The sequence below is a fragment of the Lycorma delicatula genome, chromosome 8, assembly GCF_047948215.1.
Source record: "Lycorma delicatula isolate Av1 chromosome 8, ASM4794821v1, whole genome shotgun sequence".
Lineage (NCBI taxonomy): Eukaryota > Metazoa > Arthropoda > Insecta > Hemiptera > Fulgoridae > Lycorma > Lycorma delicatula.
Genome location: NC_134462.1, coordinates 122,014,817 through 122,028,153, shown reverse-complemented (window position 1 = coordinate 122,028,153; position 13,337 = coordinate 122,014,817). Strand labels below are relative to the sequence as shown.

General features: G+C 38.9%; 1 protein-coding gene and 1 long non-coding RNA gene across 3 annotated transcripts in view; one reads left to right on the top strand and one right to left on the bottom strand.

Moving 5' to 3' along the window:
* LOC142328899 (uncharacterized) overlaps nucleotides 1-13,337 on the top strand; it is a 101,794-nt gene that overhangs the window by 33,307 nt on the left and 55,150 nt on the right. The gene's annotated exons all lie outside the window — the stretch shown is intronic.
* The window catches only part of LOC142328898 (ABC transporter G family member 20-like), a 60,788-nt gene that overhangs the window by 32,889 nt on the left and 14,562 nt on the right, over nucleotides 1-13,337 (bottom strand). For both annotated transcript variants that reach the window (XM_075373039.1, XM_075373038.1), the window contains exons 6-8: nucleotides 12,010-12,103; nucleotides 10,861-10,989; nucleotides 1,321-1,451 (exon numbers count right to left, since the gene is read on the bottom strand). In XM_075373039.1, coding sequence (XP_075229154.1) covers nucleotides 1,321-1,451; nucleotides 10,861-10,989; nucleotides 12,010-12,103 — 354 coding nt within the window. The remainder of the gene's footprint in view (nucleotides 1-1,320; nucleotides 1,452-10,860; nucleotides 10,990-12,009; nucleotides 12,104-13,337) is intronic.

Below are 13,337 nucleotides of genomic sequence, written 5' to 3'. Positions count from 1 at the left end.
TCCCGATCAGGCGTGGAATTTTCACTGCTACAAAAATTATCATCCATCTTATACGCTGAAGTAAATACCTAACTGTGGGCCCGGAGGTTAAAAAAAAGAGTAACTAAATAATATAACCTAATTATATACTGTTGCCGGCTGATTTTATCAAGTTATGAGCATGAGATGTTATGAAAGATAACAAGTATGTAGCGCAAACAAAAACTAGTATGTAGAGTTGGTGATGTACGAATGATATCTGAACTTGTTAAAAATTTAAACAGATTATTAACATTTCCTTAAATTTGTTTTGATCGATACATGTATGAATTTTACTTAATTTTTTTATACAGAATTGTTTGATTCAGGTAGAAAGCCTTTACATTTCTACTTGTATCTCTTTTATTACATACTGTATGTGTTTTAATATATTGTTATGGCATTACTAATCGGATGGATAGTATACCCAATATTATAGTTATATATTTGTATATATATTATAGTTATATATTTTAAACACTGTTTTGAATAAAATTTTTCATGCGATGAACATATAGATTTTGTTTGAAACAACTTCAGACCGTATTTTTATTTTTTTAATTTACAACTTTGTGTTGGGACCGATGTCAGTTAAATTGTTTGAATGATGATTCTTTTATAATCAAGTAGAGTTTCTTTACTTTTTTTAGAATTTCATTTTTGTCTTTACGTGCGATTGCTTGAAATATTTTTTATGTCGCAGGCAAGATTAATTATTGTTATTATAAATCTTGAACGTGCTGCCTTTTGTTTTAGGTTTGAGGCAGTAGTTAAGAAAAGTCCCCATGATTAGTTATTTGCTTGATTGCCTGCCAGACAAATGAATTTTTGGCGCAGCTTGTAAGTAATTTGTGTTTAAACAGTGATTATGCCATCTGCGATTCAATAAACTGTTAACTGGGACCTGCTCAGGTGGTAAAAATACCCTTATTTGCTTATTCCGGTAGGTAGATCATTCTTTCTCACTATTCTCAGTGTTTCTCCTCCTTATTTTTTATTCCTTCTCCTCAGCATCGGTACTGATGCAAGTCTGATAAGGAAGCCAGGTTCTGAAGAGTCGATGCAGGTTTCTTGTGGGATTGTAGACAGAGTTGGAACTCAGCACCGGTTACATTCTTTTCCACACAGAAACCATAGTCCTATTGGGTGAAGCCAGGCCTTCTTAGTCATAAATTGGTATATTCGTGATGTTGAATAATATAATTTTAAAAATACTACTGATTTAATACGCTATTAATTTTTGTTATTGTTATTCTATTATTTTTTTTAGTACGCTATTAATTTATTTAAAAATATACTTACTGTATTTCTTTTGTCATAAATAAGAAATTTTTATATGTTTGTGCGATTAGTCGATTGAATGAAAACGACCTATTTTTACTAAGCGGTGATTGAACTGTGGCAGTGGAAGTAGGTGGTAGAATCCTTTTTATCTACATAGATTTTTCAACAAACAGAAATAGTATTAGAATAAAAAATAAAAAAAATATGTTATTAAAAGTTATTAATTTAAAAATGAACAATTTTAACGCAATAATGTTGAGTGCACATGTGAACTCTTTTATCTGTAAAATATGATTTTAAATGTTTATAATGAGATTTGAGACCGAATTGGGAGTCTTACCGTAAGGATTTCGTTTAAGCAATAAAATCTTTTCTTTTTTTTTGTTGATGTAAATAATATTTTTAACGATAAATAAAATTGTACTTTTAGGTTTGTCCTGAAATGGGAAATCAAAATTGCCACTTCAGTAATGTAATATACTAGTTGTCGATTAGCTGGTGTCGATAAATTAGTTGAAAATTAAGTTATAATAGTGCACATTTTTAATGAGAATGAAAGTGGAAAATTTTTTTAAATTATGTTTATTCTTTCTGTTGCCTATCGTGAGAAATATGCGGTAGATTTTTAAACGACAAATTCTTTGTGATGAAATTAATTTCATCCGTAGTAGTCCGGAAACCTGAGGTTCGAACGCCATGTTGACCTTTACCCCTGACAAAGATTTGGCGGTTGAACCCCAGCCATCCATTTTCCAGGATGAACATGTGTTTCCATTTAAATTTTCACGCCGAAAGAGTGGATTTACTTCAAAATACATAGTAAAATACGGGTTGAGATGCCTCCAAAATTACAACAAACGACCAAATGGCGCTTGAACCAGGGTCTCTTTTCGCGGGCTTATTCGAATACATTAAAGAACGGCTACTTTCAAACACGAATGTATGTTCACGTTAAATTTACGCGTTGAAACAGTCGATTTACTGAAAAATTCATAGTAAAACATATAACTGCAAACACCACGATTAATTTTAAATCGACGATAACGATAATGTAGGTCGTCATTCCTTTCAGCAATAAGAGTGTTATATCATTTTGCCGTTACTTAATGTATATAATGATCGTTATTTACGGTTCAAACATGAAAATCATTTGGTTTTTGTAATTCACAGCTACTCGGTTAACGCTGTAAATTTATAACGATGTTCTGCATCAGTCGGGCATCATTACCTTCAACGAAAGCGGGTATCGTGGATTTTTAATTTTTTATAGTTGCGATAACTAATTATTGACAGCTGATGTTACTTTATTTATATTTTACATAAGAAAAGGGATTTCTCAGACATATTTTTCATTAAATAAAAAAAAGAGCGTACCTCGAAAACGGTGCGTCCTAGGCCACTTTTAACGCGATTTTGAAAAGCATATACCGTAAGTTAATTTGAGATCACCCGGAACGATAGGTTCTAGTCCCACGGGTCTAGTGGCCACCGTTATCGAGATACTAGCGCGAGCGAAATTAGAATATGTCAATTCGCCTCCAACCCGCTTTTCACTATCAATTTTTCAATAAATCTACTCCTTCATCTTGTAAATTTAAGAAAAACTACGATGGTTCTGCATCGATCGGTCATCGTTACTTTCAGCGAAAACCGGTGCAAACATCTGATTCTTTATAGTATATGTTCCTTCGTATTTGCGAGACAAAAACAATTTCATATAAAGCCGCAAAATACAGTAAATTTATCGATCAAGCAGCTTCTGTATCGCAATTTACGGTTTATTATAAATGTATTTTATAGTATCGACATACTATAGACCGTCTATGACATCAGGGGATTCCCTATAGCGGCAGTCAATAATGCTAGTTGTTTTTTATTTATTTATCGGTTTAGATAGACGTTACAATAGCGTTAATCTTCATCTCTGTTTAATGCAAATTAGTTTTTCTACGCTTGCGCAGTAGCGTATTAATCGATGTACGTTACGAACGAATAAGATAACTATTCGTACGGTATTTTCACCGATTTTAAGCTAATTATTGATACAAATACGGTATTTTTTTAACGCTACAAAATCATGTCAGAACGGTGGGAAACAATTTAAAGCACGGTATCGTAATAAAGAATAGAATCAAAAGAATTAATTGAATTTTTAGAATAATAATGCCGACGCTGGAATTTCATCGTCGGCTTTTTACGAGATTAAAGGCGATAATAAAGACGAAACGACTGAAATTATTCCCGATACGTATGTTTACATTAAGAAGTTATCACATCTGCATTTCGCAAAGAATAAAGAACGAAAAAAACATTTCCTGGCTTTCGATTCAGTTGATTGCGGGATGCGGCTGTTAATCCGTTCGGCTACACCAGCTACGTAACATGTACAGTGAAAATTGTATTACAAGTTGCACGTTATCTTTTACATGTAAAATATGATCGTTACAATCGTTCACCTTATTTATATTAGATGCGTTTTCATGTTAGTTTTAAGTACCCGGACCAAATAAGCAAAAAATGAGTCCCTATTTAACAAAACGTTTTTAAAAAAGTCATCGGGGAAAAAATAAAACTTTTTGTAATTTCAACTAGATCTTATTTTTATCGGAATCTTTATCGATAACTAAAAGACAGTAACGGTTTTCGTTCTAAACATACTTGCATAATGGTTTAAAAGCATCAAACAGCATGTCAACGTTTACATATTCACTGTAAATGTCTTGTAACTGTCTTGTCTGAATAATATTAAAAAGCGATTGATCGCCGATCGAACGCAGCGTTGAACATTTTCGAAAGATTTATATTGAATATGAATAACACATGCGAAGATCTTCAACACGTAATTTATACGCATTAAAGAATCGTTAACCTCGAAGATATTGTTGTTAAACATTGCTGCTTATTGTTTAAAAATGAGTTTGTACCAGATTTTCTTTTTTTACATTACAGATTGGTAACGTGTTTATCGTATAAACTCTCCAATTCTCACCTTAAACTGTTAACGCTCATTCTTGTGTGAAAATGTCTTCAGCATAACTCGGTCGTTTCACGACTGTCCGGCGAGGTGGACCAGATTGTGAAGGGAGTCAGGGGCTTCAAGCCATTGACGGGTGAAGCTCTGGGTGAACTCCACAAGTCTATAAAACTAGTGGAGGAGAATGTTAAAAAGCCTGTCTCCTTCGCCGCAGTAGCTGCCGCGCCAGTGGATCAGTCCACCGCTGCTGGTTCGGGGGCTTCGTCGTTAGCGACGGAGCTAATCCTAAAGAAGGTCCTGGACCCGCGGAGGGAAAAGATCCAAGTCTCCCGGGTCACTAAAAAAGGGACCAGGGTGTCATCTTGGAAGTCATAAGTGAGCGACAGGCAAAGCAGCTGCTGGAGGCCGACGTTCTGACAAGGAACGGGCTGAAGGCTCAATTGCTGGCCGAACGGAGGCCGCAGATATTGGCATACGATATGCCGAGGGCGACAAGAGTGGAGGAGCCCGAAATTCTCAGAGCCGTGCACGGCCAAAATCTTACATTGGATATGTACGTCGAGGATTTCCTTCGGGAAACCAAGTTGGTCAGGCAGCTGGGGAGGAAGGAAGCCGTAAAGAGATCGCTCGTTGTTACAAGTATCAGGGCTTTGGTCACACCTCTTTCCGCTGCAGAGCACAGTCGGAGATGTGTGGTCACTGTGCTCTTCCGGGGCACAGGGGAGCCAATTGTCCTGCCAAGTGCTCCGCCTGTACCTTGGTGAAAAGCAGCGATGCTGGACACCGGGTTGTGGGTAGGCAGTGCAGGGCGTATATATTGCTCGGGCGAGAGCTAAAAACACTGCTTATGGCGACACCTGAATTGCGAGAACCCTTTGAGAACAGATTCCACCATGTTGAACGCTTGCGCCTGGGGCAGTTGAGTCTGCATCATCCCCAGGTGGCCACCAGTGAAGCCATGAGGCTCCTTGAGGAGTTGAACCTCGATTCCTCTTGGTCCAGGAGCCGTATGCGGTGGAAGGTAGGGTGGTCGGCTTCCACGGAGTTGATGTTATTCATTCTCGTTGGGGGGACGGCCGCTCTCCGCGGTTGTGGATGGCTCAGATTCATTGGGTGTCTTTTGGACGCCCCATTGGTCGGATGAGTAATTCATCCGACCAATGATGAGGATGAGGATGAGGGGTAAACCCCGCCTGGGGTTTACCACTCACTGACCTCAGAGGCGCTGGTCTCGAACAGTTCGTGGAAGCCAGGAACCTCTACTTGATTAATGATGCAGAACAACCGCCAATTTTATCTTCCGAACTGGGGGAAGTTACATCGACGTAACAACCGCCAATTTTATCTTCCGAACTGGGGGAAGTTACATCGACGTCACTTTGGTGACGGGCGACTTGCTGTGAAGTGCAAGTAATTGGACTGTCTGGCCCGAGGCCAGTGTGAGTCATCATAGGCTTATAATCTATGAGATCGTTTACGGAGGCGGTGTAAGAGCTCCAGATTCGGGACGCTCTAACCTAAGGAGCCTGGATCAGCACAAGCTGCGATGCGAAGAATTTTGCCGGGCCATCAAGACTGGCTGCGATAGGGTCCTACGGCGGCCTTGGCCAATGGATGGACCCTTAGGTAGTGGCCAACCCGCTGATCGGGGAATGCCTGGAGCTGTCATGACCGCTGCTAACGGGGAGCTGTCTGTTAAACGCAGGCGGAAACCCGGGAAAAAGTGGTGGTCCTCTGACCTTAGCGTGCTGCGCGCAAGAGTTAAGTCCGCTAGGAGAAGATACCAGCGTCGTCCCGTAACGGGAATTATCGTTGATGACGTGCACGCTGAGCTTCTGCAGATCTACCGGCGCGCCCGTAATGAGTATGTTCATGCCATCAAGGAAGCCAGAGCCAAGTTAAGGCAAAACTCCATGCGCGACTTGCAGCGCAGCTCCTGGCAGCTGGCACAATCATGTCACCCGCCAAAGCCATTGCACGTGCTGTCCAGTTTGATGGTCGTGACCACTCTTTAACATCTGTGACGACTTACCAGGCATTCCTGGGTACTCTGTTTCCAGATGCTCCGGAGGGTGAAACTGAGGTTGGCGTTGGGGCGGGGGTTACGCCCTTCCCTGGCGTACGGGCTGTGGGTCCCATAGATATAGACCGAGTGGTTTCTCGAATGGTACTGAAAAAGGCATCGGGGGTTGACCAACTTCACCCGGATATCTTCTGCTGCATGTCATAAGAGAGCCGCTTGGCAGGCTGTTCACGGGGTGCCTTAGCTGGGGCTGCTTCCCGACTTGCTAGAAAGTGGCTTTGGTGAGGGTGCTCTTCAAACTAGGAAAGGACCCTACTGAGGTCGGCGGTTATCGGCCCATCAGCCTCTTGTCTGTAATCGGCAGCTTACTTGAAAGGCTGGTTGTGGAACGGCTCTGGGAAAGCATTAAGGTGAACTGTTTTCTAAATTGAGGCCAGTATGGCTTCACGAAAGGGGTTGGTACCGAGGATTGTCTTAAATGTTCTTGCCGAGATGGAAAGCATCGACTGTATGTTTTGGCAGTTTTTATTGTTGGAATGTTCCCGTAGTCCTGCAGGCCTTAGTACACGATTATTTATCTAATCGTACGGCTCTGTTTAAAGATGCGCACCAAGCTGTGGAAAAATCCGTCACCAGGGGAAGCCTGCAGGGTTCCGTTCTCGGTTCCCTGCTGTGGAACCTTGTGTTTGACGGGTTTCTGGGATTGATATTCCCAGATGGGGTTACATCCCAGGCTTTCGCTGATGACTGTCTCCTTTTAGTTCGTGGTAATTTACGACCGCAGCTGGAAGATCGAGCGCAAGCGGCCTTGTCAACCGCGGAGGGCTGGATGGGCATTGAAAATTTAGATTTCTGTGCCCAAGACGAAGTTTATACTTCCCAAGGGTGCAGACAAAATATCGTACAGTCGAAACCCCCACATTAAGTATATAGGCTGTGTAATTAGCTGAGTGAGAGTTCATAAGTACCTAGGTGTTTTGTTTGATGAGAAGTTGCTGTTTAGCAACTACATTAGGCAAGTAGCGACGGCCGCCGTCTCAGTGATGCACAAACTTAGGAGGATTGCTCGGAAGGACTATGGGTTGTCTGGCCGTCAAATGCACATGGTGTACTGAGGTGTCTTCGAAAGCATGATCTCTTATGCGGCGCCCGTTTGGGCGCATAGTTTGGATATGAATAGAGCACTTGTTCAAAATTTAAGGATTCCCCAGCGCAGAGCCTTAATTGTATGCACTGGTGTTTCTAAAATAACGTCCTGCGAGGCTACCACCGTAGGCTCTCTCCCAGTCGATTTAGTGGTGAAAGTTCGGGCAGCCATGTGGAGATTGTGAAGAGATCGATCTAGAGGCCTAGGTATTTGGGATGCGGTTTTGGGTCGGGCTAGTACCGGAACGGAACGGTGATCACAATGCACCGGATCTAAATTTTGTTCAGTTGCCCATCTCCCGCCTGCGGAAGAGGCTGCAGAGCCTCGCGATGGAAGCATGGCAACTAGAATGGGACACCACGACTAAGGGAAGATCCCTGTACAGGTTTATATGGGATCCTGGGTATGGTGCCTCGAGTTGGTTTTTAAGGGCAACGGGTGCCCAGGTGCACACCAACCATGTTAATATGAATCAGTGTCTGTTTCGGTTCCGCCTGGCAGCTGATGAGCTGTGCGTCTGCGGGGAGGTCCAGTCAAATGAATACCTAATGTTTGATTGCCCTGCTCTTGGGGGGCCAGAGACCGGGCCACTCTAGAACTTAGAGGTCAAGAGGAAAATTGGCCACTCACAAGCGGCGAGGCCAATATGGCGAGAGCCGCATTGTCGGACATGAGGGAGTTCCTTGATGCTGTTGCTATGTTCAACAGACATCAATAGTTTACTTACGGAAAAGATTCTTAACCCACTGTTGTGGGAAGCTAGCCTTGAGATATATGGCTGGCCACCAGCCAGGTAGGACTCCAAGCGCCTTAATATAGTGGACAGGATACTGATCGCTAAACTGTTTCGAGGCTCAGTAGCCGTTTGTGGCACAGACATTCGGTCTTATGCTTTATGGCGACCAAATGGGGTGGCGGCAGGAGAAATGCCAACCAAACCAAAATATTAGGGAGCTTCGAGCAATTCCTAGGGAGTTTATTCCGATTAGGGAGCTTCGAGAGTTCCCTAATCGGTACTCAACTCAATTTCTTTCAGAACATGGTGCATTTAGAAATAGTTTGGCTAGGTTTGGTTTGGTTTGGTTAATTCGGGCTTGTGCTCGGACTAGGTTCGATGATACTGTGGACCATGTCCTTTGTATTTGTCCCCGGTAGGTGGCTGAACGTACCAGAGTTGTTAGGGAGCCCGAGAGGTAAATTCTTTTCTTGAATTACGATTCAACTGGAAGACTCACAAAGAATGGACTTTTGTGGCTGGCTTCCTCCGTTTCCTGCCCCTGAGCCGAACGAATGAGGAGATATAAGTAGTGTAGCACCACGGGTGGCTAGGGACTGCCTGGAAAGTTGAATTGGCCGGAGATAGGCATTTTAGCAGTGTGCCAGTTAATCAGTTAGAAATTGCAGTGATTATTACTAATGACTGCACTGCCGAGGGTATGGGTGACCATGGAGCCGTGATGTGTAGCGTCGTTTTGACGCGGGCAGTTTTTAATGAGTAAACATCACCGTCGGGGGGGATGGTGACACCACTGTCGAGGGCTTGGATTCCCATGCAACCGTGAGGTGTAGGGGCATGTCGACAATGGTAGTAAGTAAAGTAAATGTCACGCGGGACTCTGCAATGGAGCTAAGTGGGAGTAGGAGGTCTGTCCGCCTCTCCCTTGTAGATCAGACCAGATTCCAATAGTAACCAAATCAGGGGTATGAACTGAAGTTGATTTCACTAAAGGAACTAGGGCTAAATTCTGTTGTTGCGAGCAACATGTTTGGTGGTATGTTAGTTATTCAATTGCCTCAAATTATGAGTCATTACTTTATAAATGTCTAATCATTTAATGATGAGCCATTTATAAAGTGTAGAACTAGGCGCGGGGTTCGTGCTTCTGTGAAGTCGGTTGGCTAGTTCAGAGAGCAACATTGTAGGACATTCAAGATGTCTGGATGAGGCCTGCAGCAAAGCCAAAGCTGAGTTATAAATCACTGGTGCAAAGTCTACTGAGGCACTTACATCTGTGGCATCCCAACGAGGCCTGGCTTATACCTATGAGATGTAAAAAGTTAGTGGGCAAAAGACGACTCCGGTTAAAGGTCATCATGGCTAGGAACGGAGGAGGTGTTATGGTGACTGAAAGCGCCACAAGGCTGGTGTCTTCTTCTATGGGGTTGGAAAAGATCTGGATGTTTCACGAATGGGAAAAAATTAAGCATTGAACAGTTTTTGAAAGGAAACATACTGTTATGTATGTAGTCATGTTTTTTTCTTGATATGGACCATTTGGAATTAAATTTTGCAATTTTTTTTTAATATGGGGCATTGATGGCATTTAATTTTGGTTACAGTCAGTTAACAGTGCAGGGAGATATGGGTATTTATAAGTTTTATACTTCAAAATTTTTTTCAAAAGGTAGGTAATTTTTTCTCATAATTTAATGGCTCTTGGCTAACTAAGATACTTTCTGATAGCGTTCAGTTTTGTTCAAACTACCATGAAGGACAGAGGCAGTAAACCCCTTTTTCTTTTTTCTGGACTTAAAGTAATGTTCCTATATCAATTGTACGATTGTAGTACATTAGTATGTCACTTTGGTTAGTATGCGTTTGGATTATTTAATTCATGGTGGGAGATAATGAAGCCTAATTTTTTTCTATTTTTCATCGGTTATTGTTCTGCTTGATTTAGATATATAATTTTTTAATGAAAATTTTTATAGTGACTTCTGAATATAGCTCATTGATATCATTTAATTTTGGTTACAATCGTTCAACATGTAGGAAATGGGGGTCCCTAATCTCAAAATTTCATTCAAAGAGTAGAATAATTGGTTTACGTAATTTGTAGTTGCATACTTACATACTTTAATACATTACTTAATTTTCTTCCTAAGTAGTATTGTTTTAAGGTCAAAGTTTTTTGCAGCCAGAGTAACAGAACTCTGCTGGCTTTATCAGGAAAATTAAGATTATTGATCCTTACTTATATATATTTTTTCATGCAAAGTAAGATGCAACTCTTTATCGGTTTTTTTAATAATGTTATTATTTTACATCCTTACATATTTAACATTACTGTTACTAACCCATTTTTGGTTTCATTTAATAATTGTGTATTTTGTAACATTGCTATGATCAAGTTTACACCATGGTTTTCCTTGAACGTGAGGTTCATGGAAGTAGTTCAGTTACCTGTACCTATTGTGATACATATTGTATAATTGTGCATTATCTGAATAAAATATTTGTATAAAACTGTAAAGATAATGGTGAAGAATGTGTAAGCAATTTAATTTTTATGTAAATGATATACAAAGGTCTACTGGTAAGATAGTCTTTTTTTATTTCTGAGAATTTGTAATAAAATTGATTTTTTTGGGGAAAAAAAATAAATATATATATATATATATATACATACTTACCTTATTTTTTTTTTCTTCTTGATTGCATAATAATAAAAAAGCATCTTCTAGGTTATCTGAGTTATATATCTGCATTATCTCTGCTGGTGATCCTTCAATCAGTATTGTGCCCTTTCTCATTAATCCTACCTAATAACGTTAAAAAAGTTATATAATTTTTATTTTAGCATTGACTTTTTCTTGAAAAGATTAAGATTGTAAGTAGAAACATGATAGGGATAACTGGATTAAAGCCAGATGCTAGGTATAATAAAGTTTTCAATAGGAATAAACATGAGTAAAAATGTTAAGAAAAGTTTTAAATTAGTTGCCAAGCTGCAAAGTAAAAGTGGCTGCTGGACTGCAGGTATAAAAAAAAAACACGTTAAGTAAAATCAGTTAGAAAATAAATTTATGAGAAGTAAAGGGTGAAAAGCCTTACAACAAAGCTAAAATAAGTAACTATGTAGATAAGTGATTTCAAGGAACAGCAAGCTGAATATAATTAAAAAATATTTCCAGAATTTTGAGTTTTTGTTCAACCTATTGTAGTTGAAAAGATGAAACTGCATCTTTCATCCTCAGCTAACTTCTTGCTCTGAGTGTGATCACCTCATAGTGATTTTCCTTACAACATTCCCAGAATTCCATTTTATGATACAGTCATAAATGAATAATTCAGCCACATCGTTCATAATTCGGCCACATCTTAGGATGTGGCCGAATCTGATATAACTCCTGGAAAACCCTAACTTCTTCGTTTCCCATTCTACCAAGTATAGTTGATGAATGTTTCATCTACGTTTTAATCAAATGCGCTATCTCTATGTCCTTGGACATTAGATAGTATGAAGTAGAACACTGCGTATGAAGTTGACCATATTGATGAGACAGTGCTCCACTGAATGATCAGGAACATGGAACAATATGTTCAGCTGTCTTGAGATGGATTGAGGACATTTTCAGTACTTCATGTAAAGGTAAAGTAATATTTCAAAGATACTGTACAATTCAAAACCAGTTAAACAGTTGTAACTCCATTATTGTCAAAAAAATAAACACATAAAAGAAATCATGGATGTATATGAATCAGCCGTTATAATTTTTAACTGTTATGCATTATTATTTTTAAAAAAACCCTAGTTTAAAAAAAACCCTAGTTGTACTTACTTTATTCGCTTGCCTTGCTTCTTCAATGTAATGTGTTGTAATAATAATTGTTTTATGCGATCGAGCCACTTGTTGAATTAAATATTCCCAAATACTGAAAATAATTTAACGGTTTTAATAATTACAAAACATTACCATATTTTTTACATTTTAATTTTATAATACAGGGAGTAATTACATGCATAGTGTGTGCACACGCACGCACGCGCGCGGTTTGTGTTTTCACATGAATATTATCAGAAGTATGATATTTATAATTTTACATAAATTAATATCTTTTCTTGCTCATTATAATGGTAGAATCAATCATAACTACATATTTACTGTGAATTTGTTGATATGAATATTATATATGTACATCCTGTGAGTCTGTATATTTTACTTGAAGCACCATCTTATGTGTAGAATGTGTGAATATCCTAGCAACATTTTCTGGTAATATATTCTAATCTTATTCACAAGTCAAAAATATAATGTCCAAGGGGCATTAATCCTAGGGAATTGGAATTTTTAAAATGGTAGCAGGTAAGAGCATTCAAGAGCTTTGGTCAGATAACATCTACAAAAAGAACAATTCAATGATATCCTTTATTTTCTGTTTATTTCAATGCATATGATTTAGAATAAGAGTTTTATCAACTGACCGCAATAAGTAGTTTAATTATAATAATTAAACGATAATTTAATTTCTCTTAAAAACAACAAAGTTGTCTGAATCTAAAATTAAAGTACGCTGTTTTATGTTGTATAAAGTTTTTAAGCTAATATATTTTTTTTATGAACTTTGTATTAAGAGATAAAACTAGTTAAGATTACAACTAGTTTTATCTCTTTGTTGAACTTTATGCTGTTAGGTCTTATTTACCAATACTTGTATCTTGTAGATTATTAGAGTTGTTGTTTTGTGAAATTGGTCATTTGGTAGGCATACATTTTAAAGAAATCATGTAACTTTTTTAAACTTGTTTTCTTTTATAATTGTATTGTAATCTATATCAAAATTGTAATTTCAAAATGTACAGTAACGCGTACCAGAAGAATATGTTTGAGGTAAATAAATTATTTCTGAGAAATGTTGGGTTAGTATATCAACTGACAGAAGTCTGTTGATATACATTACATAAATGTCAAAGTATATATAATCTGTCTCCCGTGATTTTTTCAAACAGCATCAGAGACTGAAGTCCAGACATCCACCTGTAGCAGCCGCCAATCAGGTCAACGATTGGACTCAACACAAACGATCACTGGACATCACCATGGCAATATCAGAATATCACTAACTCCAACCTTGTAACAGATCGAATTCTGAGGGTACCAGGATTTAC